A 23,911-nucleotide genomic window follows, 5' to 3' on the forward strand; every position below is an offset into this window, starting at 1 on the left:
CATCTCACATAAGGGGGTATTCATCTCCCTTTCACATGTGCATCCTTCAACACTGCAGTTTGAATTATACTTTTGTTTCTGAAGAGGACAAAATAGGACAATACACAATGGCAGCTCAAACCAGTGTGTTTTGAATACATAGAATCAACCGTTTTCATACATACAATGACTTCTAAATGTTCCTACTAGAATTTTTACATTTTCATATTTTCATATTAGGGATATAAACTTGTACTTCAGCCAGTGTTCGTGACACTTGTTTTTCTTCCCTCTTCACTGGCTGATAAACTAGTCAGAGCCTTAATGTGAATCATTTATCTTGTGATAACATTGCAGAACTCTTACTGCTTCAGATGCACCAAACAGGAAGACATCTAGTACTTTCCACAAGACATGCAAACCATTCTACACTACATCTTTTGAAAGCATCTCCTATCCTATTCTAATAGCAGTAAAGGATATCATAGGTAGATGCACCTGGCTGAAATGAACAGAAAGTGCATAAATGCTGTGTTGTTCAATCTAGACGTAGCTAAATTCTGATTACTTGTATTCACCCTTGAATACCTCATTGATTACTACCATAAACTTGAAGTGATGAGAAAGTACTATATATAAGGCTGTCCTCTCAACACTTTGTCCTATTAAGGTTTGTTAGCAGCATTCAGTAAAGACAGGGCAGGAGGAACATGGGAACTACCAATGATGTGAATAGTTGTGGTCCAAGGAACACAGTATCTCCATGGATCAAAATATGGGTTTTTAATTGAGTAAATCAGTTCAAGACATAGGATTATATTTCAAATAATTTGTGTATGCAGCATCAATGATCTTGAGAAAATAAGTAATGAGAGTGATAGTAATATTTTTAATGAAAATATATCCACCATTGCTGATCAGATTTCATAAGATCCTGTACAATAGTATGAAAAACATCCAAGGAGGGATTTTAAAACTGAAAAATCCTACTTCAGAAAGCAAATAGGATTTGTTTCATTGAATATACTGTGGAAAAAACTTCAGAGATAAATGGCTAACTAATAATGTTTCAAAAATCACAATTAACATTAAGAATCTAGATTAAACAGTGTGTTCCCCTTTGTGTCATAATTTAAGATCAGAAAGCCATTCAGTGAAGTTCCAAGCTGGCTAATTCAGTTCAGACAAAAACACTGTTCACATAACACGTGTTTAATTTGTTGTATCCATTTCAAAACTGCATTGTGAAAACAAAGAAGCTGGGAAGGTCTGAAGAAAGAATTGAAAGCTGTGGGGGAAAAAAATGTATTAGCTACAGGGACACACAAAATTAGTAAATATGAAAATTTTTTTGGAAAGCTACACAGTTGGAACTAACTTATAAGTGTTACATGATGAAAGTTAGGCTCATATTAACTACATATTTGCCTGCTACGTTGTTTCTTCACTTTCGCCTCAAGCACAAAGTTGGCAAAAGGTTTTGAATTAGGTCATTTATTACAGTCCTGCGTGTAAATTCCTCTGTCTAGGTTTTCTAACTACAGGATTCTCAACTGATGACTACTTGAATATGAAAAGTGCCTGTGTATACACATAACTCTGGTACTTACTGTGGTCTTAGCAGCACATATATGGTGTTGTTTGCTGCAGTACTCGCCTGCACGGTATGAAGCTGAAAACTGAAATCTGCTTGTGCGCTTTGGTGAGGATGAGGAGAGACTGAAATTCTGCATGGCACATCTGCTAACCTTATATATAGGCTGAGATCTGAGTGTTTAAACAATGAGATCCTTTTCCCCATGTAAAGGAGGTAGACTCGAATTCTTGAATTTCATTGCGATTGACAAAATAGTATTTCAGAATTGACTCTGAAATGGCACACTTTTGTATCTGTGTGCCTGTGTTTGAGAGATCTGCCCCACATGGCAGTGGTTGCAGTGCTGTGCTGTGGACATAAGGAGTCCCAAGCTGTGTGTCCACCATTCAGAGCTGCTGGCTGTTAGCACAGAGACAAGCATCAGGGGAGTGAATATGGCCTGCGCCTCAGCGAGGCCATGTCTCAGTACCACAGCTCACAGCAATACTTCTCCAGGTCCAGAACTAGCACCACTCCCTGTCCAGTTGCTGTTCCCATGCACAAAGGTTGCAGATTCACAGTTTAAGACAACATACATACACGAATCTTATCCTTCAGTCCGTAAGCTGGGTTCTCTTCAGGCTCTACAAAGGATTGTGTGCCCTCATCAGGTGTCTGCCTCAGCCTCTCGCATACCCTCAGGGTGATCCTGGGACATGCCATGAAGCAGAGCTCCTCCAGCTCCTCCCTCCAGCTGTGCCAACAGTCAACCTCTGGGCTGACACTCTCAGCACAAAGCCCATCCACTCATCCTCTCCCCAAATAATCTCATAGTTTAGAGTGTTTTTTAAGATCCCCGGTATTTTCTGTTGCTGCCATTTGAGTGGGTAATTGCTTGGCACTGATGAAGCTGCACCTTGAGTACTGTATTCATTTTGAGGTCCTTCACTTCAAGGAAGACATCAAGGCCCTGAAGCATGTCCAGAAAAGGACAGCAAAGCTGGTGTGGGCTCTGGAGCATAAATCTTATGAGGAATGGCTGAGGGAACTGGGATTGCTCAGTCTGGAGAAGAGAAGGCTCAGGGGAAACCTCATCGCTCTCTACATTCACCTGAAAGGAGTTAACAGTGATACGATGAGAGGTGATGACCTTAAGTTGCCCCGGGGAGGTTCAGGTTGGATATTAGGAAAAATGTCCAAAAGAGTGTTGAGGTTTTGGAACGAGGTGCCCAGGGAAGTGGTGGACTCACCGTCCCTAGAAGTGTAGAAGAACTTGCAGACGTGGTGGTGATGGGTTGACAGCTGGCCTAGGTGATCTTAGCTGTCTTTCCCAGCCTTAGTGATGGTTCTATGGCAGCTCCCAGCTGGGGGCCCGCAGGGGCTGCCCGGCGGCGATCGGCAATGGGCAACGGCGGCCGCCCCCTCTGAGGCCGTTCCGCCCTCCCGTTCGCGGGCGTGCCCCGGGAGCCCCACAGGGGCGGAGGGAGGAGCGCGCGGCGCCATGTGAGCGGCGGGCGGCGGGCAGCGGCCCTCGAGGAAGACAGATGGGGTGAGAGACAGCGCGAGGTCCAGCTGTCAGCGCGGCCTCAGCCCCGCCGCGGAGGGAGCCCCTCCTCCCCGCGGCTTTGCGCTCCTTGCCCGCGGGGAACCATGGCGTCCAGCGAGGAGGACGGAAGCGGCAACGGCTCTGTGGAGGAGAAGGAGAACGGCAAGAAGAGGAGCCTGGGCGCCCTGGCCACGGCCTGGCTCATCTTCTACAACATCGCCATGACCGCGGGGTGAGCGGGAGGCGGGCGGGCGGGCGGCGGCGCGGCGCCTCGGGCGGGCGCGGAGCGGCGGGGCCGGGGCAGCTCGGCCCGGGGACCGGGCGGCAGCGATCGCGGGACGGCGGGGACGCGGCCCCGGGCGGCGGGGAGCCGCGGTGAGCGGGGCGAGCCCTCGCCTGCCCGGCATTGCCTAATACGGTGCAGCGTTACCAGCAGCGAGCGCGTCATCCCGGAGCCCGTGGCGGAGGTTAAGTATAGCCGGGCCAGGAATGCCGGCGGGGGTGCCGTGCGGGCTGCGCCCACGGAGCCTGCTCCTGCCACCGCCAACCGCCCTCGGGCCGCCCCGCGCCCTCCGGGGGGATCCGAGCTCCTGGCGGCGTCTCGGTGCCGGAGGGGCTCCGGGGCTCGGCCGGGTTGGCGGTTTGCGGGCCGGAGCCGTGCGAGGCAGAAAGCCTCGCAGCGGGGCCGCTCCTATGGCACTCGGCTCCTGCTGTCGTTGCGGCGGTGTGAGGTTGGGCTGCAGGCGCCTGTGGGCTCGTGTGGAGTGCTGAGGGGAATGACTTTGTTTTGGGTGAAGGATGATGCAAGCGTTCGGGTTTATACCCTCAGTGCCTGAAGCAGGTATTTCCATTTCTGAAACTTTGTTCCACTAACTAATGCGTGTCACGTGTGTGCCAAAAAAACCCTCCGTTGATTTCCACTTCATGGCAAGAGTCAGAGTTCATGTGGCTTTTATACGTATGTAAAAGATCATTGAACACTTAGCTTTGGGGTGAGGTGCTGATTCTGTCTCTCTTCCTTCATCCTCCCCCCCGCCTCCAGGGATTTAGACTTGCTCACCTGCGCAGTTTGTGTGAAAGCAGAGTATTAAGAGAGAGGAACACATTCTTATAATTTTTTCAAACAGGTTACAGTTTAAGTGAAAAATAAAATTTTGAAGGAGAGAAACATTTCACTGGGGCACCATCTGTAAACAAGAATGGTGCCGTTCTCCAAGGAGTTCAGTATGGTAAAGTATTTCTAGAACTGTAACTGCCTGTCTGATGTAGAAGCGTGTGTTAACAACCAACCTCATGCAGAATTGCATTTTATCTTTCTTTCTAATGAATATTAGAGGGACGCATTCAGAGATAAAAATGACACGTCAATACCTGGCTCTACTGAAAGTCCCAACTGAAAATTTCATCTTTGTTACACTAATTCTTTTACACCACCTGCTGATTTACAATATTCACTACTACTTTCCTGAATTCCAAAATCAAAGCCAGTGAAAGGCTAAATGAAATAATTGTCAGAGATTCCAAATCTCCCAATAATTATTTAAGACAAATGTATTTTCAGTCTTTGCATCTGAGTGTAGCCCAAGACTGCTCTCTGCAGACCTTTTGTGACAGAGGAAAGTGAGGAAAGCGTCTGCTTAGATGAGATGTAACGTGACTTTTCAAGCTGCTGCTATCACCACCCATCCAGCCAGCTGGATAGAAACTCACTGTCACTTTCCCCTTGTCACACACTTCATTGTAAAATGGCAGCCTGGCTGTGAAGGACTGGCAGTGAGATTCCAATAATTCCTCATCTGGCTGTGGTGGGAGACAACCTGAAATCAGTATATTCAGACTTAAAATCTGCTGTAAAATCTGAGTAATTTTTTAGGGCATAAGTGTTGTAGCTCTGGCAGACTGGATTCATGAGATTAAAGCAGAAGGGTGAAGGAAAGGAATCATTCCTACAGTATGGGGAAGTCTGGCTGTATATAGATTTGACATGCTATCATGCACTGTTGGACTGAACAAAGCAAAGGACAGTGCAGTAGTAGGCACTGTGTGTGCCAGTTGTCACGGGACTGATGCTGAAGTGTGTACCATCCAAGGGGAACACAGAGCTGTTACAATCCATGCAGGACTCATGCTGTTACACTATAATGTGTCTGATCACATAACCATCTTTCCTGCTATCTGCTTATCAGGTTTAGCCAGTGTCTTATCCATAGGGAAGAGTATAAGAGCAGGGAAAGAGTTAAAATTTTATCCAAATGCTTATGTAAATGTTTTCCTGAATATTTATATGTTCACCAAATCTGTCTCAGAATATTTCTCAGACTCCACTGCTGTTTCCGTTGGGCCTTCCTTAGCCACAGTTCATGTTGCTGTACAGCTTTACTTGCAATGGTTCTATGGGGGATAAGAGAACTGAATGACTGTTCCTGACTATCCTCAGACGAGAAGTTAAATTAATGTTATTGCAATTTATGTATTTTCATTTTCAACCCTGAAAATATCACTTGTAGTTCTCACTATGCCTTTAAGTCAATTAAAGACATTTTATCCTTAGCCTTTGTGGATTTAAACCTGTTGTTTCAAGGATCCCTAGTGTGATGTTTGTAAGAATGTTTGGTGTAACTCTGGATTAGTAACAGAACATATGGTACATTGTTTGGAAAAAGTTAGTTATATAAACATGGATTAATTATGTGGAAGCAATTGTGCGTACCTTGGGTTGTTGCTCTAGATCTGAGATGAGAGGTGGGAGTCATAACCACTGTGGTTGTGAAATGGGGTTTTTTAATTCATTTTCATTTGAGATCTCAGTTTGAATTTTATATCACATTTCACTTTGACTAAGAGATACCTTACTGCATTCACACTGGAAGGATGATCAGTTGATCCATCAGTTGGTAATGTATTGATTCCTTAAAAAAAAATTTGGAAAAATTAGCCAACACCTTCAAATGCATTAGTTTAATATTCTCATCTCTGGAAGCCAGGAGCACAGAGCATGGGTCTTTCAACACATCAGAATCTACTTTTCTGAGGTGACTTCTCAGCACCTCTGAGTTGTAGAACAGAAGCATGGTGGTCACTTGTCAGTTTTGAAACTGAGGTGCTAAAGGGTAATGAAGAATGTGAAAACAGTGTGCACAGGTGACAGTCTTTTGTGTGTGCAAACCTGAGACCCAAAATCTGAGTTCAAATAACAGTAATCCACAGTAAAGATGTGTGAGGATTTAGTAGTAGAAAATATATAGTCGCTGCTAGTGAAAAGTCTGTCGGGCCCTTGGGTTAAGTAACTCAAGTTAATTTCTCTGAAGGTAAAGAAATCCTTCTCTATCCTTTTCCAGGTTAAGAGATTAAGAAGTTTAATGTTAATATAACATTTCATAATATTTAGGTCTAAGGATATTTTTAATAATCTCCTAAGAACACCAACAAGTGAAGACGCAAAGGTATTCAGTAAGAAAATATAGTACTAAATTATTTATATTAGATGGAAAGCTTTAGAATTTTTATATGAAAGGTATCCATTCTCTTTCTTTTGTAGGTGGTTGGTATTGGGTATTGCCATGGCACGATTTTATATCCAGAGAGGAACACACAGAGGTTTATTCAGAAGCGTGCAAAAGATACTTAAATTTTTCCAGACATTCGCTTTGCTTGAGGTAAATTTCAATCATCAGCTTATTTTTCTGGATTCTGCATATCATAGGCAAATACATTATTAACATGAATTTAATATCAAAATATTATATGAGTACTAAAAGATGTTTTATCCTTTTTTTTTTTTTTTTGTGTGTGAGAGCAATGAGATTTGTTGAAATAAATGAGCACTTTTTTTTTTGAAACTTGACTGTAATATTGGTTTTAAATCAGATGTTCCCTGGGAACTTCTTTGCTTCTGCTTATTCCCAGACTGGATTGGCATGTCCTGGGTATCTCCTCACAACAGGGTCTGTATGAGTTGTTCACAGCATTTTTGAAACAGCGTGACTTGGGCCAATTGTGCACTTGTGGTTTCAATTTATGGTACATCTACAGAACTAAGCTATTGGGTATATTGAGCGGTTGTGATTCTTTTTCAGGCACAGCAAAAAGCTCTTTTCTACATTTTGGCTTTTTTTCTCAATCTGCCCATAACATCTGTCATTCAAACAGCAATTTAAAATCACAAGGCCAGCTGTCATAGGCTTTTATGCTATTAAACTTCCACAATAATAATTCCACTTGAATCCATGGCAATAATGAAAAGCACTCTGTTTGCTAAGCATCACTGACCAGAAAATAAATCTGAAGATTCGTAGCTATAATTAGTGAAATGATAATAATTAATTAATCCATAACGAATACAGAAGGTTGTAAAATTGCTATGCATTTTGCATGCCTTGTATGACTCCTCCCACATTGTTCTGTAAAATTATTATTTGGGTAAAATAATGGGAGTTTACCAGTTGAAAAAGTAAACAGTTTGTAAATACCTAAATATTCAACATACAAAACTAGGAAAATAAATCTCACATTCACAGTTTAGGCTGAACTCATCACAGCACTGGTTACTGGTGCTTTTATGTGTATTTATGTGTAACATGTGAAATGTTAGTTGGAGGAAAAAAACAACTGTAAAAATTAAGGTTGAGTTTATGTAAGTACGTAAAAGCCTGTGTTTGTAGTACAGATAGTAACACGCTGTAAATCAGTAACCTTTAACTTATTTCTGTTTACAGGTAGTCCACTGTGCAGTTGGTGAGTTCTTCCTTTAGTTTCTCCTGAGCCAAATGAAACATCAGTTGTGGAGCAGAGATAACATGTTTCTCTTTTCAAGGAATAGTTCACACATCTGTGCTTGTGACTGGGGTCCAAGTGAGTTCAAGAATCTTCATGGTGTGGTTCATTGCGCATAGTATAAAACAGGTATGTGCATGAGCAATTGTTTTGAGTTTTTACTAAGGAGTTATTAATACAGTTCTTTTTTCGCCAGGGAGACGAATTACAGAGAATGCTTATAGACTTGAGTTCAGTTTAGAAGTTGGAGTTACAGGATTGAATTCATGTGCTTCTCCCCAGGAGGGTGGTCTGGGTTTTAGCTGTTAAACAGCCGTGTCTGTAGCATCGTGCCGGCTCTGGTCTGATAAGTGCGATCAATGACCAGTGCTTTTGTTCACCTGCAAACATACCATCGTGTCACATGTTGTCTTTCAAGAATGTGATTTATCAATTTCTGAATATATCTAAATAAAAATATGACTTAAATTGAATTAACGTGAATATACATGTAATTTTGCAATTTGCTTTAGGAACCTTCCCAAGGTTTTAATGTAATGTAATGTAATATCAGTATTTGATAGCCTGCATACTGCATTGTTTTCATTAAAAATCTATCAAATTTTTCAGCGTGCCAAAGGCACACTTAAAGTCCTGAATAAATGTCAGTGATTTATTTGCCTGGCTGTAGGTGGTTATTATAAATCTAGTGATTTGTTAGCAGAATGAAACAAGCAGACTGCATGTAACTAGAGGTAGGATATGCATTTTGCTTTCTGTGAAGGGTATGTAAGAATTCAGGGGTAGATTCTGAGTTTGTGCTCCTCTATTCCTTTAAATTTAAAAAGCTGAGCCATTAAACTGTCTCACCAGCAGATGGCACGTGCCTGTCTGCCAGTGAGATGCTGTAATTACTGCCTCGGTTGTCAAATCCCTTAGTTTCAGTTCTCTACACTCCATTTTTTCCTTTACTATTTTTTTTTTTTTTAAACACAAAATATACGTTTCTGAGTTGTTTTTGTTTTCTGTTTAAGTTAAGCATTTTCAGTACTTTCATTTTTTTCTTAAGAAAAAAAGTATCAATTATTAACTATTTTTTTTTTATATTGATTGTTTTTAAGAATGCTGGAATATAATGCTGCTTTTTGCCGCTTTTTATCATTTGCAGTGCAGTAGTAATCTTTAGCAAATCCTGTCATTTCTCTTGTCTCCTCAGTCTTCAGTACAGTAGGTCAAACTGTGTCCAAGAAGACTACATCTAAATGTATGGCTGATTGCATTTCACGCTGTTACTGCTTAGTAGGCATGAACTTTTGGGGTCATGCTAGGTGGTGAGAGGCATGGTAGTGATAATAGCCAAACCTTGACCTCTTTAATCGACTGGAGATTTGCAGGGCAACAAATAGGAATTCTCTGCATACTTATTTAAAGCACTTCTGGTTGGATTCAGTGCTGTGGCATGAATCCAAGTTTGGGTTATCAATGTTTGCTTGTAATCACATGAGGTTATGAACAACCTACTTCTGTCTTTTCCTTTGCTTATCTGTTTGTGGTTGCTGTTTGTTTGTGAGTTTGGAGATATTCTTTTATCTCCTTTCTATTTTGTGGATGTTTGTGAGATCCTTTTACTGAAGGTGCATCTTTGACTGACACATTAAGGTGCAATTTTATGAGATGATGATCACTTACATCTTTATGATGTATTAAACTTTGTCACCATGTAGTATTTTATTTAAAAAAAAAGCTTTTTTTTTTTTGTCATTTTAACAGAATTACATTATTTTATTTCAAGACATCTCTGGAGCTTTTCAACCTTCAGGCATGGAATTGTATAAAATTCACCCTTTTAAAGAAAATTACTTTTAAACCACATTAACTTGCATGTAATTCTTCTAAGAATGTAGTGCTTCTTCCCCACGTGCCTTCTTTGAATTTGAGGACTTCTGTTTATTTTTTCACTTACAGTGAAAAATAATTTCTATTTTGAAGCAGCAGATAAATGTGCTACCTACTGATGAGGCAGTTTAATGACTCAGAGTATAAACCTTAAACAGAAGAGTTGAACAATTTTACCCCAAACTCCTAATATACGAACCACTCTTGAGTGAGCGATCATCTTTTCCAACTCCTTGCAGCCTAGTTTGATTTGTTACTAAGCTCAGTTAGTAGACTAAACAATTCCTTTCATCCAAAATTTTGTGGCAGTTTAGATTACAGAAAAGTAAGAGAAAATCTAGCTAAAGACAAGTAATAGTGAAATGTGGAATGGGTAAAAGCTGATCATGAAAAGAATATACATTACGTAGTATTTTCATTTTACTATTTTGAGGAGCAATAAACAAGCAAGTCAAGACAAATAAAGCGGGGAAACAGCATAGCGAAAGTGCAGCTGAAGAGAAGGAATAAGCTCAAATATTAGTTCTGTTTTTCTAAATTTGCACAGTGGGTAAAGGCTGCTCAGTTTGCAAAGTGTCTGTATGTTAGCAAATACATATGATATAGAACACCTCGTAGTAATTGTTTCAGCATGTCACTTTTATGCCAACATTGTCTTTCTTTACAAGGTGTTAGTTCTGTTCCATATATCTTAAACAGAAGTCTGTTGCAGTTTACTCAGAAAAGAAGCTTAAGGATGAAGAACGTGTTGGTTCTTTATACTTCTGCAGATCCAGAATGAGGAGAGCGTTATTCTTTTTCTGGTCGTATGGACTGTGACAGAGATTACTCGATATTCCTTCTACACATTCAACCTGCTCAACCATTTGCCATACTTCATTAAATGGGCCAGGTGGAGATGTCTTGCACTTCAGTTTGTCGTGGTTCTGTGCATGTTAGTTCCACGCATGCTGAGCTAACACACAGGAGAGCAGATGTTTGAGCTTTGGTTACGTGTCAGCAGAGTGCAAGCTGGTTGCTTTCTGTATTTGAGATTATTGTAAGTCCGTTTAAAATGTTAAAAACAATTAGTTGATATTTTTGGATGTGATTTGTTCCTCACTTTCTGTGTCTTGTGGTCTAAACTCTGTTTTAATTTACTTTCGTATTTTTTCCTTATCTTTGGAGTCACCTTTTAACTTCCAGTACGACTCCTTGAGATCCTTCTAACTGCTATGCCTAAAATTAAGCACATATTAGTCTTTGTAGACTTAACATCTTTGAAATAATGGGAGCTGCTGTCACTAATTTTAAATAAATTATATTACCTTATAAGAAGTTGTGCTCTATCAGAGCTTTGTAATGTTTTATCGATGTAGTGAAACTAAATATTGACACAGTTTAGCCCACGTAAAATGTTGTTCTGCATCAAAACCACTTTGATTTGGAAACACAATTCAGGTCTGTCACTATACCAGATAATTTACAGACACTGCGTGCTTATCAGGAGGTTTAACTGGAAGAGTAACAATCTATGTAGATAGAGTTCAAGACAGACTTCCACTGTTAGAAAGAAAATACCTTTCCTACATTTGGCATGATATGTTGGGTGATATGTTCATTTAATGAGTTCGTTTGCATCTTCTCCTTGCCTGTGTTTTGTAGATAATGCGGTTCTGATGCTTCTGATGCACTTTTTTGATGTGTCCGATGATTCTGTCCATTCTTAAAAGATGTGATTGTTTTTGTTAATACTGAAGGTGGTAGGTTTGGTAATGTCTAAGCAACAAATGTCAGACTTACAAAGAATCAGGTCTGGCTTCATTAATGATGTTTTTGTAGGCTTCAGAAGGAGAAATGCATTCAGAAATTACTATATTGACAGTTATGCTTTTTGTCACCAAGTCAGTGGATCTTGAATGGTTGAATTTTTTTTCCTTATAATATGCAGTTCTGGGAGCTGCCATTCTCACAGCAGAGGTGTTTTGTGAAGTCCAGTAACAAAATATTTGAAAATGTATATCTTTTCACGGAGTTCAAAATATCCTATCAAGATTTACAGGGAATCAGACTGCACAACAGAGCATAAATTCAGTATTCCCAAGGAGCTGAACTTTTTTAATCTTTAACTTTTATTAAATAATTTTAAAACATTTACCTGTCCACAGGCAATGGCAATGGTATGGGTATGATCTAAATGTTAGCTTGGGATATTTACTTTGTTGGCTTTTTTTCACTGTACAGAGACAGTCTGTGTGTAAGTCATGGCAATAGTGCCTGCCTTTACCTCACATACCTGCTCTCTGACCTGTGACTCCTCTAAGCCCATTGGCTTCTAAGAGGATTTCATGTTCAGCTGCTACCATTTGGGATCTCCTCTCTTTTGGTCGTGTAATGCAGACTGAACATTTCTCACACACTCTATATGATGGCCCTCACTGCCATCATTCACACTTCCCTGTGTGAACTTCAGAGCTGTTGCTTAGAATCTACGGGATGCACTGCGCGCAAGGACAAAGAAACCCTGTTGATGACATTTTTTATTATGTCTACACTAACGTGACCTATGGCAATAAAGCCACATTTTCTTTAAAATCAGTACGTTTGCCCTTTATTTGAACATAGTCTGCCTATTTTGAAATGGATCTGCTAAATTTTTGGCACTCTCATTTTCTTTCATTTTGAATTTCCATTAATGGTTAATGTTGCTACTACCACTGTTACTGTTACTACTACTTCAATTTCCCGTGTGGCAATTGGTAAAACGGGCTTCTGATATTTCACCATTTCCAGTTTCTTCAATAAATTACGACACGTAGCACTGACACAGCGTGCGTGTGCTGTGGCAAGGATGGATAGGTTGTCTGAATTTGGGATCCACTTCCGCTCTTAGTCATATCTCTGACGGTGGGAGCAAGATCAGTAAATAAAAAAATACATACTTAAAAAAAAAACAACAGTATTGGAGAGTACAAATTTGGAGAATGGTTTTCTTAGTGCAGGACAGACATGCCCAAATTCTGATATTCTCTATTTTTAAATAAAAAGACGTGGGAATGCATTCTTTGCAAACAAAAGTAACTGAAGTTGTTATTCTGCGCCTTCCAGGATATGCTTCTTGATTTTGGTGAAGTAATACTCCAACCTATTGCAATTTTTAAATTCATGAGGCATTTCTCACATGGTGTTTTTCTTTTTTTTTTTTAAATGCAGATACAACTTTTTTATCATTTTGTATCCTGCTGGAGTTGCGGGTGAACTGCTGACTATATATGCTGCTTTACCATATGTCAAGAAAACAGGGATGTATTCATTGAGACTCCCCAACAAATACAATGTCTCCTTTGACTACTATTACTTCCTAATTATTGTCATGTTCTCCTATATACCATGTAAGTATTAGCTTTAATATTAGCTTAAGTAATTAGCTTTTATAACACTAACAATGTAATAATCAATTATCAGCAATGCAGACAACGCAGCCTGCAGTTAGATTTCCTAGATGCTTTCTACTCTAAAAGCTTGCTTTCTGTTGTTCCAAGTGTTGCTGTGCTTTAATTGTTTAAACCAAAATTTTACTTTCTGTTATCTACTTCAGAACATCTTAAAAGTTTCAGTGGAAAAAAAAAAATCTATGGTCATGGACAAGTAAAAATACTTTTTCTAAAATACAGAAGTGTCTGTAGTTGTCTCCAAGAATTTCTAGTGCCTCTGCTGCTTTGAAGCAATGACTTAAAGATTTTCTTGCAAGATTCAGACATTCACCTTCTTTTTCTTGCTATTAGTATCCATTTATGTGTGAACTTTGAAAATCACCATTTGAGCATACTTTGAAAAAACATGAAACAAAATTCTCCAAAATTCCTCTATCACAGAAATCCACACCTTGCCTCAAACACTTCTCTGAATGTACTTCAGTCCCATGTTTAACCAGATCTTCCTCAAACCCTGATACCAGGAGCCACCACAGATCAGTTGCCTAACAAAAGCTAGTCTAGAGAGACCATCTGTCTTGAATTTCTGCAGTTATTTTCTCTGTCAGCCAAACAGTGCAGACAAGGAGAAAGCAACTTGATTTAGATACAGCACAATGACTGCTAGAATGAAACTAGAACAAACTGGGCAAGTAGAATATTTTAGTCATTCTGGACTATGAGGCTAGGAATAAAGGAAGAGATAAGACAGAAGCACTGAGGAGCAGGAAAACTGAAGCTAGAAGGAGCTGTGTTGTGCATCTGTAAAATGTATTCCTTCAAGAAACTGACTAAAAATTCTGGACTTTGACTGTATGGATAAGGTGGTTTTTGTTGTTTTTTTTTTTGTTTTTTTTTCTGTTGTTGTTTTGGGTTTTTTTTTGCAAGAAATCATGGAGGCCAATGAGAGAAATTTATGAGAGTAAGCAAAAGTTATAATAATTTACTAACAGTTTTTCAGTTGTCTGCATAACTTCATGCTTCAGGAATAAGTCCAGTTTTCTATGCATTAAAAATAATCTTCTGATCAAATGAATCAGAAGAAAGGTAATACAGTAAGGCCAGGAGAAGGACAGAGCTTTTCATAATTGGACAAGTAGGGTAAATTTGGATCCTCCTCAAAACTTATGTTCAAACATTCTTTCCTGAGAACAGGTTTGAAGACTTCAGGCACTGCTAAAAAATGGTTCAAACAAAGAAAATTTTGAGGGAACATCCATGAAAACAGTATTCCTTCAGAAGGCTTTGTCTGACTTCTGAGTAATTACTGTTTCAAACTTACTGAAAAATTCATGACTCATTATTTGCCTTGACCAGCTGTGGCACATCGTGCCATAATTTTTACTTGGTTTTTCATTCTGAAAAAGTGTATTTTTCCATAATGTGATCTGCTGATTTATTTTTTTTCATCTAATTTGCTTTCTTTTATGCTTTGATCAAGTATTTCCACAACTCTACTTACACATGCTGCGGCAGAGAAGAAAGGTGCTTCATGGAGAAGTGATTGTAGAAAAGGACGATTGAATCGAGCCATGTAATTATGGTGCTTTTAATGGAAAAACAAGGGTAAAAAAAACAAAACTTCCTGTGATTTTTCTGAGTCCAAGTTTTGAAACATGGAACAAGAATAAACAACTGTGTATAAAATAACATGGACTGTATTATTTATACTATTAATATATCATCACATTACCTTTTCGTTTCTGGTTTAACTTTGATTTTTAATTGTTTATTTCTTCAAACATATTGTTTTCTTATTTTCAATAGGCTGACAAATAGCTTTAACAAATTGAATAGTTGGCTAATGTGCTTTCTATTGTGAAAGGCTTGTTATGACCTGTAGTCCTCATCAAGAACAGAAGGAGAGTTGATGAGCTGTATTGAAAGTGTGTCTTCTGGAAAACAAAGCGTAAATTAGGTAATGATGTGTTTCATAGACTAGGGGGCTTAAATGTTATTTAAGTTGTACTTTAAATGATACCTTTACAGTTCTAAGTACTGTTAGAGTGTTGTTCAACATTCTTTGAATTACAAGATCACACTATAGAATTCCAGAAGGATTTATGAAAGGAGGTGAATCCTTGACTGTCAGTGCAAGTTTGGATCTCTCTGTATTTTCATTTCTAATTGAAAAGAAATGTCAAACAGTAGATACAATATTATCTGATTGAAAGCTTATGCTGAGGAGTGACCATGACCAGTCTTTCCATGGTCAGTGGCTGGAACAGGAATCATGCAGAAGAGGACTGCTTCCTATTCTACATTTAATTATGTATGCAGAAAAATGATGGTATGGCATTTAGAAACTGTAGTTATAGTGAGATATTTTTACTTCCCATAATAAGCTAAGAGGCATAAAATATATTTGAAGTAGTACCTTAAAATATAAACTGTGCTTTGAATCATCCCATCTTGTAATTTTAATTGCTCCCTCCCCATTAATTGTTTATAATGGAATTATGTAATGCTAATTAACATCCTCAGTAATATGCAAGAGGGATCTACAGCATATTAATAAACGTTACAGATGACACTGTATGATACCTGAGTGGGAGAAGTCCAACGTATGGATTAAATATAGACAGGAGTTGGACGCTACATAAGAGAACCAAAGCAAACATGATGCATTTGGGGAAACGTGGATACTTAGTGAGAGAGAGAGAAGATTGAAAAGTAATAATGTAATAATGCCTGTAATAGAACAAGCAACAATATTGCTTCCTGCTTCAGTGATGTCAAAAGAAGACTGTGTTACGTGCAGAAGTAGTGCATCAGGCAGCTGGAAATCAGAATACTCTTGATACTGCTGAGGTCATTTCTAGAGTAGTTTTATATTTTGAGTAGCTCAGGGGTGAGGAGTAGAGTCAATCTTAAAAAAAAAAACAAAAAAAAAAAGAGTAGAAAAAAAATTAGTTGAATTATGAAGGAAGTCAGAAAGATTAAGACATTAAGTATGTATAATTACTTGTGTGACAAATACAAGTAAAAGGAAGAGACTTTGTTAGTGTGAAAGTGTAAGTAGGACTGATTATATATCCAGAGAATATCAGGAGAAAGCTCCTACCAAAGAAATCAGTTAGGTTACAGAACAATGCAGTAAAGCTTATCCATGTATACAGTTTCTTGGAAAATTTTAAGTTCCATGTAATCCAGTACTGGAAAATAATGTTTCTTTGGAAGAAGTTTGTATTACATACTTGAATAGGCAGTTTCCATTTTTAGCATCAATGATTCTATAATAGTACAACTTATTTTGAAAACTGGAGATGCGTGTTTTTTCTGATGCATCAGGCAATTTGATGAAAAAGGAAGGATTTACTATATCCTGAAGTCTCAATTTCCATTTTGTGCCTTAAATTTTTCACACTTATATGTCTTCTTTACGTGGAAATTAGATTTCTTTTAAATGATAGTGTGGACTTGAGATACAATAATTGTATTCCTTAGAATTTTAAAAGGCATAATCTTTATGTTTTTAGAACAAAGGTGCTATAAGTTAACTCACTACTTCTCAGTTTTATATGTAACTAAGTATTTAAAGTTTAAATTATAAACCACATTTACAGTACTGATTAGCAAAATACTTGTGTTACACGTTCAGACTAGCAGTTGTATTTGTCCCAAGTTCTTAGAGTACAGTTTTATAAACTTTACTTGTGTTTTGTCCGTGAGGAGCAAATATTGTGGCACTTTTTAGAAATATTTCTCAGCAAGCAGAAGAGTGTGATGAAATAGGAGTAAATGCAATTAGATTAAGTTATGTGTCTCTTTTTTTAACTGTCAGGGCAGCTCACCGAAGACCATAGCTATCAATTTCCTGAAAATGCGTTGGATACTTTCAGTCAGTGATTTTGAAATCTTTTATTGGATGAGATGCTCTTTCTGTAATAACAGGAATACCTGAGCTATATTACGTTTGTTTTCGTTGTGGTTTAAGGCTCTTACATATGGCAATCTAGGATCTATTTTTATATCCTTTTGTATATGAAAAAATACAGCACTGTTTGCTAAAATCTTTTTCACAAAGCAACAGCATAATGATGGAACTTAAAAAGTAATTTCCAACTACAGCAAGTCTTGCTAAATGATTCTTGAATAAAGCTAAAAATTACTTTTACTGCATTCAGTGTTGCATAGACCAGGGAGATTGTCATGTAGATTAGTTTTCTTGTCATGGACTTCAAAATAAAAAAAAATGAATCGTCTTCTTTTCTTCCTCTTCTCTTTTGATTGAAGTCTGCACTGAAGCCTCAATGTAAACTTTTTGCTTAATGTGTCCTCCAGTGTAGTGATAATTCCGAGTACAGTCCTCTTACCATTGACTTACATGGGCCACGATTCTATCCTGTGTAACTTACTTAAACTTCAGTATGATACTATGAAACATTTAATTAGCTTGTTCAATGGATATAAAAATTTAAGTATGATTTTCATATGGTGCTCTCTTTCCAGCTTATTTTTGCCATGTACCTTTTTTGTATTTCTCTCTGCAATATTCCTTGTTTTCTAAAGCATTGAAATCCTCCTGTTTATGAAAGATTCGTGTGTATTCAAGCATCGATGTCTATAATGTTTTGATGTATTCTTTAACAAAATGTTTGTGTAAAGGTATTTTCTTACTTGTGCTGTATAAGCCTTCTGGAATGGATTAATACAAAGTATGTCCTTAAGGATGTTTTTTTGTTTGCTTGTTTGTTTGAAAACTTTTGGACTTCTTGAAGTTCCCTTCAACCTACACTGGGAAAGGCTGTTCCAGGACAGACCGAGTGAATCACCTCATTTCACAACTCTGCCCTGCACGTCTGGAAGCCAAGTCCTGACATCAGGGTATGGCTGGTACAAAGGAGTATAATGTTGTGAAATTGCATCCTGCACATTAGCTGCCAAGGGGATCAGTGAGGCTGTTGTGAACAGCGGTTAATATGCGTCATTTCTCTCACTTCTGTCTATGCAGAAATTGAGAAGAGAGGCAGCTAAACGTGCTCTCATGCCTTCTGCATAAGAAACTAATGGGATCAGCTGAGAGGATCTCTGTGCACAAAGGGTGTGTTACAGAAAGGTTTTGTGCTTCACTCAGCTGTTTATATCTGCATCTATAACCACGTATTTTTTTGAATTACTGGTATTCCAGTACAGCTGTATCACACTGCTGTCAATAACGTGGCTCAAAATCAACAATCTTGGATAAATTGTGCAGTATGCTTCTATTCATAACATAACACTCAGCCAGGTTCATGGTAACAGGCAGATTGCCTAGTTGAGAAGGAATTAACAAGGAATGGAGACCTTTTCTGTGAGCAGAAGGAACTATCTTTTCTTATCCAGAAATAAATATATGCATTTTAAATCTAGGTCTAGCTACTGATCTGACTGTGGTACTTGCACTCTTCATACCAGCTTACCTTAGTGGATATTTGGATTTTTCCTTGATTATTAAATAGATTAAAATGAGAATAAATTAGAGCCATTACAATAAACTGTGGTTTAAAGTAGCTGCTTTATTAGCAGTTTTTGTGAATCAAGCCTTTGCTTAATCCGTGTTAGAGAAAAAAGGAAGGAAAATTAATACAAGTATACAAGTAAGTATTCTGCACAAGACAGGGGGGCTTCATAAATCTAAATTTCTATGCAGGCAATCTGTCTGCAGTTCCTTATAAAGGATTGATTAAATGTTTTTGAATCAAAAGATAGAGATTAAAATTAAAAGATGAAAATTAAATTTAATTTCAAGATGCGTGTGTTTGGGATGATGTATTACTTATGAGCAGTTTACAATTCACAGTGAACATACATTTTTATAGATGATTAACTGTAGCCCATTACAGTGTTTTAATCTATGTTGTAATGACTATTTTAGAAACAAATACCTTACGTTTCTGCAAAGCTCTTGTGTTTCCTTGCTCAAGTTAACTTCAGTACTAAACTTTGGTTAGCATCTGCCAAGAATAGTTCCTTAAACTTGCTTTCACAATAGCACACCTTAATGGTGTACAGTACTTTTGATTCAGTGTCTGGTATTGTAAGCCACTGATGGAGGAGCTTTTATGCCGTCAGTAAGACAGAAAGTTTTACAGGTCTTAATTCATCCTTACTGCCAGATACGGAAGACTTATCCAGTAAATTCTTAGGTCACAGAAGTGAATAAGTCTAAAAAGTGAATTTAAGTCTGTATCAAGACAGAGTGTAGAGAACTTGAATGTTGGATAACTCTAGCTGTCTTATAGGAACTTGCTGTCAAGATCAAGTCTACGGCTGCTAGTGGTTTTAGAGTTCTAAAATGAAAATGCATATTACTTTCTCATGTATCAGCTGAAACATTGTCTTTTTGTTCTTGCTGCTCTGATCAGTCTTGAATGTATTTTATGTCCTTTCAATTGATGGCTTTGTAAAAGTGTAAGTACAGAAATATTTATCTAAATGTACCATGTATGGAATTGTACTTAAAGATTCTTAAAAGTGTAAATGCACTGCAGCTGCTCATTATTGTTGTTTTTCCTGAAATATGTTATAGTTAGCAGTTTACACAGACAGGAAAACACTTTATGATACTTTTAGTAACTTATTTATTTGCAAAGATTATAAGATTTGTTGAGCTAGAGATTCAGATATTTGTTTTAGAGATTGTTAACACTGTAGCACTGTAGAAATGCATCAATTAAAAGATGTTTAAAACTGTGTTCTATTTGGTACTTTGTTTTTTTGTGTTACCATGTAAAATCAGTTCACATAGCAGTGAAGAGTATTATGCCAAACTGATATCTGTTTACAAATACTTTTTTTCCTTTGTATCTGGAATTATTTCACAAATCTTGAGATCTCAAGCCTTCTTTTTATATTGAAATGTATTCCATTAAAATAGGTAAACGTGGATAGTAGATTGGTTTCACTTCTCTTTAACAAGACAGAACAATATAGGGCATTAAAAAAGGCATATAGCCTTTTATAGTCAGTCTGTGCGAAGACAATTGCGTTGCAAGGGTGCTGAAATAGGTATTACAATAATGGATATTCTGATGTTTTGGAACAGAGCTTTTTGTGGTATTAACCTTTGAAGGTGGAGGCAGTGAACGTCTTCTGTGTCCTTCGCTGCATGAATAACAACGACATTGCAGTTAGAAGGATTTTGTTGCCATGACAGTAATATAAAGCAGTATGTGAGCATTCACATCTACCTCTTTTGAGTTAGGAATCAAGTGGTTGTAACCCTGAGGACTTTAACTGCATAGAAGGGCTAAATCCTGTTAGTCAGAGTTTTTGTAATGGAGACTAAGGTCTCCTAATCTGAAAGTTGCAGAAGTAGACTCTAATCTAAATTTATAAGACAGGATTTTTTTGTCCTGGCCCATATCAAAGCTAAACCAGTCTGATTTCTGCAGAAGCAAGTGGAACAGTGTCTGCTGATCTCAACAGGAGCATGGTGGGACATAATCATTTGCGTATACTGTATAAATCTAGATTCAACAAGAAAATGTAAGCAGTAGCTTCCTTGTTAGCACCTCCTTGAGAGCATGTGCTGTTGCATGATAGTTCACCTGCCTACAGCTTTGCAATGTCATTGGTCCCTGTGGAATGCACCAGAAGACCAGAAAATCTCCAGCAGTACACTGCTGTTGTATTATACCAACCAGTGGAATCATAGAATCTTCCTTCATATATCTGCAGAAGTAGCTTTTATTTCTGAAATTAATTTAGGGCCAATGACATATCTAATTAAAAATAGGCAGGGTAGATCAGCCCTCACAGCTGCTTTGACATTCCTGGCTTGGAATGCTGTCACCGAGCAACTTTGATTTTCATATGCAGTCTCTTGGCGGTCTCTGCACATACTGCACTCTTAAAATGGCACTTTGCCTGCCCTGAAGTGGCTGTTCCAGGTTCAGTAGAACAAGTTAGAAATAATAAGTTGAAAAAGATTCAGACGAGAGTGTACTTCTTCACACCCCAAGCACTCTTCTGCCCTCTCAAGTGGGTATGTCGTCCTGGGTGTGTAGCCAGGTGTACCTGCCTCTCAACCTATCATATTTGAAATCGCAGCATAAAATGGAACAGACCTTCACTTCATGAAGGGAAGAAATAAATTTGAGTTCCAGAGACAACAAATTACAATTTATTGTGTAGGTTTAGTCTAGGAAAACCATTAATATCAAGATTTCACTCAGAGACAAAGACAAAATCGTAGATCTTGCAACTGGCCCTTGCAGCCAACTCAAAGCAAATGCTGCAACATTACTTTTTCTTGTATTCAAAGTGAGGTGATACTGCTAAGAATAATAATCCATAGTTCTTTTCAGAAGGATCTTTTACAGTAGTTATCTGTGAAACTTCAGTTCATTCTACTGTCCTATCTCTACATCACAGCCAGCAGTGATGGAAGGGTCTCTCAGAAAAAAAATGATCATAAATAGAAATTTCATCTAATCTCAAGATAAGAACATCTTTGAACATATTCATACTCCATCAACTCTAAGTATTAGTAGTAATTTAAATCAGATGGAGATTAATTATTAAATTGTTCTCCATACTTACTACAATAATATTGTGCTTGAAAAGGATTTGGAAATCTTGAGAACAATGTACAGCTACTAAAAGATAATGGTATTACATCTTTAGAAAGTTGATAATGTTTTAACAGGAATAAAGCAGAAGAATGAGCTATTTTCAAAACAGTAAGAATAGCTCAGATCTTGACTCTGATCCATAGGCAGTGACTGCTGTTGTCTATTACTCTATGAATTCCACTATGTTCAGACATAGTACTGAAGAGTTTTTGAAGAAATGCGTAGACATGATTAGTTACTGATAGAAATGCGTTACTGTCACATGTAACTCAGCTTGGAAAAAAGGTGGGAATGATTTCTCTGTTTCTCAACTCTTTAGAATGGAATGATGGAATGATCATCTCAGCTTAAAAACCTATTAGGCAGTGTTGCAAAGACATTGTTCATTTGCCATGAAACCAAAATGAAGGTACTTTTTGAATGATTATTTATATTTCCCCACTCTTTTTTTTTTTTTTTTTTTTTTTTTGTCTCTGTGTGGGAATGAGTGTGTGGTTGAGAAGACTTTATGTTTTCTCTGTGTCCTGCTTTGCTGTGGATTAGAAGTAGTGCACAGCTGGAAAAACACTACGTTCTGGTATTCCTAAATCAGTGCAATGGCTACATTCTTTAGAAATAACTTCTTCCAGTGATTGAAGATGAAATACTCAATACTAATATTTTTATGAGTGTGATTACTTCCTAAATAGTGCCTGTTTTGCATGAAAAAGTCTGGGAGGTTTGTTTGTTTGCTTTTTCCACCTGTATAGTTACTTACAACATGATTATGACATTTTCTACAGAATATGAAGCCACTACATTTCTGTGGTTGGCATATGTGTGAAATCCTCTGGTCTATGGCAGTTTCATTCTTGATCATTAGTTTTAGCTGCAAATGTGTGTAGGAAAGATAACAGTGATTTCAACTCCCATCTGAAGCTATACTTCCGGGTATCTTTCTCAATGCATTCTATATTTGAGCGTGTTTTCCTTTTTGTCTTGCATCCTGATCAGTGCAGGATCAGGAGATAGAACAATCACAGGGTCTCCTGGAAATAGCAGCTTTTTTTTTTTTTTTTTGGTCAGTTCAGAGTCCTTTGTATATTTGCTGCAATCCTAGAGCCATTAAAATGCTGATGGAGGTAAGTCACCTCCCTGTTGCTTGTAAAGTTTCTTTCTCAACTTTGAGCACAACTATGGCCCATTTAATTTTCACACTGCAAGGTCCGGCACCGTGTCCTGCTCCACAGCACATGAACAACCAGTGGCATTAGAGGGCAGAAGACAGAGTGAGCAGAGAAGAGTGGAGCTGACAATATGTGGGGCAAAGAGTGGACAGCTGCAGGCGTGTGCTGAGGACAGCATGCAGGATGTATGTTTAGGGAACTGAAAAGCAGACTGTGTTTCTGAGTCAGAGTCACTCCTGGAGCTGCTGCGCTTGTGACTGGAACAAGCTTGCTATTAAGCCCTCGGTATTGAGAGGACACATGAGCCGTGCTTCACTGATGAGTGGTATCATTTATACATCTGCTCTGGTTTTCATCTCTGGGCACACTGTGTGCCTGCAATTGCACTGTTTGCAGGTGCTGGTTTTTACACGTTAAAAAAATCTAACACTTACCCATAGTGTTTTGGGGATGTTTAATTCTGAGGTGTCAATAATTTCTTGGAAGAAACAGCTTTTTGGATTGATCTGGTTCTGTCTTGAGAGCATGAAATCAAGCAGGAGAAGTAAGGCTGCTCACGGTTTCAGGTGCCGTCTGTAAATAGTTCTGGCAGCAAATCTGATCCTGTCTTCCATCTTCATCATACCATCTTTTTCAGCATGGTCTGTATGTTCTAATTTATTCCGTGCTATGAAACCTTATTACATGAAATATGCATGAAAGAGAAATACAAGGTACGCAGTGTATTGGCATGCTCAAAACATGAAACATTCTTCCTCACTGCAGTCTTGAGGCAATCAGGGAGGAACGGCGGCCTGACAGTTCTTAGGACTAGCAGCAAGGTTGGTGACTAGTAGTGCTCTTAAACTTTTCTGACAGAAACAGTATGAGGAGAATCTGCTCAGGTATATTTCTTTTTTAAGTGCTTGCTAAGAAGCTGCTACAGACTCTCCTTGCCAAGACCTTTTGAGTGATCTTTCTGCCTTAAGATTCTTCTACTTCACTTT

At 38.3% G+C, this 23,911-nt stretch overlaps 1 protein-coding gene and 1 long non-coding RNA gene across 3 annotated transcripts; one reads left to right on the forward strand and one right to left on the reverse strand.

Moving 5' to 3' along the window:
• Nucleotides 1–1,186: 1,186 nt before the first annotated feature.
• LOC116216744 (uncharacterized) lies at nucleotides 1,187–2,925 on the reverse strand. The gene is made up of 2 exons (XR_004160118.2): nucleotides 2,806–2,925; nucleotides 1,187–2,666 (listed from the first exon to the last, which is right to left on the reverse strand). It is a non-coding gene; the product is annotated as an uncharacterized LOC116216744 (long non-coding RNA).
• A 275-nt stretch (nucleotides 2,926–3,200) lies between these two features.
• Nucleotides 3,201–19,878, forward strand: HACD1 (3-hydroxyacyl-CoA dehydratase 1). Of its 2 annotated transcripts, none has more exons than XM_085227326.1 (7): nucleotides 3,201–3,333; nucleotides 6,640–6,757; nucleotides 7,817–7,835; nucleotides 7,915–8,003; nucleotides 10,520–10,641; nucleotides 12,942–13,120; nucleotides 14,643–19,878. In XM_085227326.1, exons 1-7 carry the CDS (start codon nucleotides 3,206–3,208, stop codon nucleotides 14,723–14,725), a joined length of 738 nt encoding a protein of 245 aa, XP_085083452.1. In that variant the 5' UTR covers nucleotides 3,201–3,205; the 3' UTR covers nucleotides 14,726–19,878. The 2 variants fall into 2 exon arrangements, with proteins under 2 accessions (XP_085083452.1, XP_085083450.1); XM_085227324.1 differs by having other exon boundaries at nucleotides 7,921–8,003.
• The last annotated feature ends 4,033 nt before the right edge of the window (nucleotides 19,879–23,911 follow it).

This window comes from Meleagris gallopavo, chromosome 6 (genome assembly GCF_905368555.1).
Source record: "Meleagris gallopavo chromosome 6, MGAL_WU_HG_1.1, whole genome shotgun sequence".
NCBI lineage: Eukaryota > Metazoa > Chordata > Aves > Galliformes > Phasianidae > Meleagris > Meleagris gallopavo.

Coding starts and splice junctions, on each gene's coding strand:
- HACD1 (XM_085227326.1), top strand. CDS start 3,206: ATGGCGTCCAGCGAGGAGGACGGAAGCGGCAACGGCTCTGTGGAGGAG. Junction 3,334..6,639: donor AACATCGCCATGACCGCGGG/GTGAGCGGGAGG, acceptor TTTCTTTTGTAG/GTGGTTGGTATTGGGTATTG. Junction 8,004..10,519: donor TTGCGCATAGTATAAAACAG/GTATGTGCATGA, acceptor ATACTTCTGCAG/ATCCAGAATGAGGAGAGCGT.